A 4,656-nucleotide genomic window follows, 5' to 3' on the forward strand; every position below is an offset into this window, starting at 1 on the left:
CCTCCATGGAGCCTAACCTTGGGCTCTAGGGATGTGGTGTCACTTTACCTCGGCCACCGTGGTGTCTCCTGAGCCCTGCGAACACGCTGTCCCCTCCGAATCCACGGTGTCCCCTCAGGCCCCGTGGGCACCCCCAGCCCCGCAGGCCCCGTTGCCATGGCAACACCGCCGCGACGTTTCCATGGCAGCCGCTGCGCTCCCAGGGCACCCCCCAGCGGGCGGAAGCGCGTCACGGCGGCGCCGGAAGTACCGGGGAGACGGAAGCGGAAGCGGCGGCGGCCGTGGCCGTGTCCTTCTGTGCCGTGACGCCGGGGCGGCACCATGGCGGACGCGGCTTCTCAGGTGCTGCTGGGCTCGGGGCTCACCGTGCTCTCGCAGCCGCTCATGTACGTTAAGGTGCTGGTGCAGGTAAGGGCGGGGATGGCGGGGTTGGGAGGCGGGTAACGGGCTCGGTACCGGCCGCGAGGGGTGTACAGCCTGCCCGTCCCCGCCGCAGGTGGGCTACGAGCCGCTGCCGCCCACTCTGGGGAGGAACATCTTCGGCCGCCAGGTATAYCAGCTGCCCGGCCTCTTCTCTTACGGTGAGTCCGTCCCTGCGGGGCCGCCCCGGTGCCGTCCCGGTGCCGCTGTGGGGTCCCCGCGGGGCTGACGATCCCTGCTGTCCCCAGCCAAGCACATCGTGAAGGTGGACGGGAGAGCGGGACTCTTCAAAGGCCTCGCCCCCCGCCTCTGCTCCAGCGCCATCGGCACCGTGGTGCACAGCAAAGTGCTGCAGGTACCGGCACGGGCGGGGCGCCGGGGCGCTGCGGGAGCCGGGGGTTCTGCCGCCGGGACCGGGGCGTACCGGACCCCTCTGGCTCCCCTCGCTGTGCTGACTCTGCGCTGACCCTGCCCTTTGCTCCACAGCGGTACCAGGAGGCTGAGCAGCCTGAGGTGGGTGCAGAGGTGCTCCTCACAGGGAATCCTTCCCTTCCCTTCCCTTCCCTTCCCTTCCCTTCCCTTCCCTTCCTTCTCTTCCCTTCCCTTCTCTCTGTTCCTACATCCCTCTCTTCTCCTTCCTCCCTCTTTCCATTTCTCTGTTCTATTCCTCCCTTCTTTCTCTCCTTTTCCCCCCCCTCCTCTTCTCTCTCTCTCCTTCCCTCTTCATTCTGTTTTCCTTCTCTCCATCCTCCCTCCTCCTTTCCTTCCTCCTTCTTTTTCCCTCCTTTTCTTCCCTCCTTCCTTTCCTCCTCCCCTCCTTTCCTCCCTCCCTTCTCCCCACACCCCACAGGTCTCAGGCAGCCCCAGCCCTGCATCCAGAGTGCTCTGGTGGGCCAGGAGCTTCTGTCACCACCCTGGGGACAGGTCCCCTCTCTGGGGGGCTGTTCCCACCTGACTCCTCCTTCCCCCTCCAGCCTGGAGCCAGCAAGAAGGAGCCGGTGTCCTCACTGGAGCAGGTGCTCAAGGAGGTGAGGAGGAGGAGGAGGAGGAGGAGGAGGCGGAGGAGGAGGAGGAGGAGGAAAGGGCTGGGATGTCACATCCCTGTCCCCTCCCGGTGACACTCCGTTTGTCCCCAGACCTCCCGGGAGATGGTTGCTCGCTCTGCCGCCACCCTTATCACCCACCCCTTCCATGGTAGGTGTCCCCCCATCCCAGGGGACCAGGAGGGCAGTGCCAGGTGCCTCCTGTCACTCTGGTGTCACTGCCATGTCATTCCCGTGTCCCCGCAGTGATCACCCTGCGCTGCATGGTGCAGTTCATCGGCCGTGAGACCAAGTACAGGTATGGCCYGGGGGCTCTGGGGGCTSGGGGGGGTTTGGGATTCTGGGATCCCACTGACATTGTCCCTCCTCTTCCTCCCTGTGCTAGTGGGACACTAAGCGCCTTCACCACAATCTACCGGGAAGAGGGAATCCTGGGATTCTTCGCGTGAGTGCTGGGCAGGGAGGGAGGGGCAYGGCGGGGGTGACATTGTTGGAAAGGTCCTGAGCCCTCCTCAGGAGTATCTTGGATCCCTCCAGCAGCTCTGGATCATTCACCCRAGCTCCCAGGGATGGCTGTTGACATCCAGCTGCTGTGGAAACAGCCTCCCCCCTCCCCCAAACCCGTCCCAAACTGTTGCCAGCTCTCCACACGGCCGGATCCCATCCCCCAGCCCACRTTCCCACTGTTTGTTCCCTTGCAGCGGCCTCATCCCGCGGCTCCTCGGGGACATCCTCTCCCTGTGGCTGTGCAACATGCTGGCCTACCTCATCAACACATACGCCCTGGAGAAYGGGGTAGGCTCTGCTCTGGGATCTGGGGGGCGAGGAGTTCATGGCGGGGACCTCCAGGGGTGTTCTGGGGCCACAACTCCGCTTTGGGGGGGATTTAGGTGCTGTTGCTCCTCCTGCAGGTCTCCACCATGACTGAGATGAAGAGCTACTCCCAGGCGGTCACTGGGGTGAGTACAGGCACAGGTGGGAAGTGGATCCTTTCCAAAGGGAATGGTGTGTTCCTGGAATCCTGCTGGGGTGGGATCAGCCCTCACAGGCCAAGGGATGCTCYGTGGAGGACACGTGTGACCCTGTGGAGGTGGCAGGAGTGGGCTCCCTCCCCAGGGTGAAACTCTCAGGGGTTCTCTTCAGGGAGGGAAGAGGGAGCAGGCCACTGATCCCTGTTTTTSCTGCAGTTTTTCGCCAGCATGCTGACCTACCCCTTCGTCCTGGTCTCCAACCTGATGGCCGTGAACAACTGCGGGTGAGTCCCYAATCCCACCGACATCTGCATCCCTCCACCCCAGATCAGCTCCTGGTACCGCTTTTCCAAAATTGCCAGATTGAAAAGGTGCTTCCAGCACTCCACAGACTTGATCCYTCCTTGGTTGAAGTGGGAAAGGGTCGTTTTGGGGTTCAAGCCGGTGTGGAGCCATGGTGGGAATGATTGATTCCCTGTGGGAATGATTCCCTGTGGGTCTTTCCTCTCTTGCCCAGGTTGGCCGGGGGTCTCCTGCCCTACGCACCCACCTACTCCTCCTGGCTGGATTGCTGGAGCCAGCTGCACAGGGAGGTGAGTGCTGGAGCTGGGATGCACTGAGATACACTGCAACATGGGCAGGAACCAGGGGGAGCCCTATGGGGTTTGGAYGGGCCACCCTGCACCTCGTGTGGCCCATCCATGGTCATTTTCCCTTTCCAGGGCAACATGAGCCGAGGGAACAGCCTGTTCTTCCGCAAGGTTCCAGCGGGAAAGCGATACGTGTGGGATGAGCGGAGGTTCCGCTGATTCYGGAGATGGGAGTGGGATTGTAGAGCTGATGCCAGGCTCTGGAAGCAAAGAATCATGGAGAGTGATGATTTCTATACAGTTTTTTAAAAATCATTTCCTGCTGAGAGCTGAAGGTGCAGGTGTGAGTGTCTCTGTCCATGGGGGTTTCCCAGGAAGCGGGGCTGGCCGGTCACCAGCATTCCCTGATTTATCCAGGAGCCTTTTCCCAACCTCGGACACTGTGGAGGGTGTTCCTGCAGGGGAAATTCCCTGACACCCCCAGACACAAGGGTACATGAAGCTGGTGACAGAGAGGGCCAGTGGGACGTGGAGGCTGTGAGAAGAGAGGGGATAATGTACCACCTGGAAGCAGTTGTTGAACACCTGGAATGGGTTGTACACATTTGGAATGGGTTGTTGAACACCTGGAAGTAGTTGTGCACATTTGGAATGGGTTGTGCACTTTTGGAATGGGTTGTGCACTTTTGGAATGGGTTGTGCACATTTGGAATGGGTTGTTGAACACCTGGAAGTAGTTGTGCACATTTGGAATGGGTTGTGCACTTTTGGAATGGGTTGTGCACATTTGGAATGGGTTGTGCACATTTGGAATGGGTTGTGCACATTTGGAATGGGTTGTGCACATTTGGAATGGGTTGTTGAACACCTGGAAATAGTGCACATTTGGAATGGGTTGTGCACATTTGGAATGGGTTGTGCACTTTTGGAAGGGGTTGTTGGACACCTGGAAGGGGTTGTGCATGTTAGAAGGGGTTGTGCGTATTTGGAAGGGGTTGTTGAACACGTGGAAGGGCTTGTGCACATTTGGAAGAGGTTGTTGGATACCTGGAAGGGGTTGTGCATGTTTGGAAGGGTTTGTTGGACACGTGGCAGGGTCCTTGCARGGCCCATGGAGAGGGCAGAGGTGAGCATTGCACACCTGACCAGAGGTTTGCACACCCAGGGGGTGTGTAGAGCTGGAAGGTTGGACACACAGCTGGCGGGGGCTGTCACCCCACCAGATGGACGCGCTCCGGGGAGGGGTTATTGCACACCTGGTGGGGTTGTTGCACACGTGCTGAGGGCTGGAGCACGGCTGGAGCAGGACTCRCACAGCCGGCAGAGCCGGRAGGTTGTTGCAAAGCTGGAACGGAGGTCGCACACCTGGCAGGAGTTGTTGGACACCTGGTGAGAGCTGTCGCACGGCTGGAGCRGGACTCGCACAGCCGGCAGGGAGAATGCGAAGGCGGGACGTGGGTCACACGGGCTGGCAGGGCTGTCGCACACCCAGCAAAGGGTCGCGCACCGGGATGGGGTGGCGCACCCGCGGCGGGGCGGGCTCGGTGAGGGGGGCGGTGCCGGTCCCTCCGTCCCTCCCTCGCCGCTCCTCCCCGCCCCGTGCCGGCGCCATGGCGGGCCTGGGCGGTGCTG

General features: G+C 61.2%; 2 protein-coding genes across 2 annotated transcripts in view; both read left to right on the forward strand.

Annotated features, from left to right (window-relative positions):
- Window positions 1–248: 248 nt before the first annotated feature.
- MTCH2 (mitochondrial carrier 2) lies at window positions 249–3,350 on the forward strand. The gene is made up of 13 exons (XM_057382640.1): window positions 249–408; window positions 497–581; window positions 669–775; window positions 907–933; window positions 1,395–1,448; window positions 1,557–1,614; window positions 1,710–1,761; window positions 1,849–1,908; window positions 2,165–2,258; window positions 2,375–2,422; window positions 2,651–2,718; window positions 2,952–3,027; window positions 3,157–3,350. The coding sequence occupies exons 1-13, from the start codon at window positions 322–324 to the stop codon at window positions 3,241–3,243; spliced, it is 903 nt and encodes a 300-aa protein (XP_057238623.1). The 5' UTR covers window positions 249–321; the 3' UTR covers window positions 3,244–3,350.
- Window positions 3,351–4,635: 1,285 nt separating this feature from the next.
- LOC130583363 (mitochondrial coenzyme A diphosphatase NUDT8-like) overlaps window positions 4,636–4,656 on the forward strand; it is a gene marked incomplete at its 5' end in the record, with an annotated part of 1,887 nt that continues 1,866 nt past the window's right edge. The window contains one exon of the mRNA XM_057382664.1: window positions 4,636–4,656. This exon is cut by the window's right edge and continues 107 nt beyond it. Coding sequence (XP_057238647.1) covers window positions 4,636–4,656 — 21 coding nt within the window.

Source organism: Malurus melanocephalus, unplaced genomic scaffold, assembly GCF_030028575.1.
Source record: "Malurus melanocephalus ecotype Western Australia unplaced genomic scaffold, MMel_1.1 scaffold_577, whole genome shotgun sequence".
NCBI classification, from domain to species: domain Eukaryota; kingdom Metazoa; phylum Chordata; class Aves; order Passeriformes; family Maluridae; genus Malurus; species Malurus melanocephalus.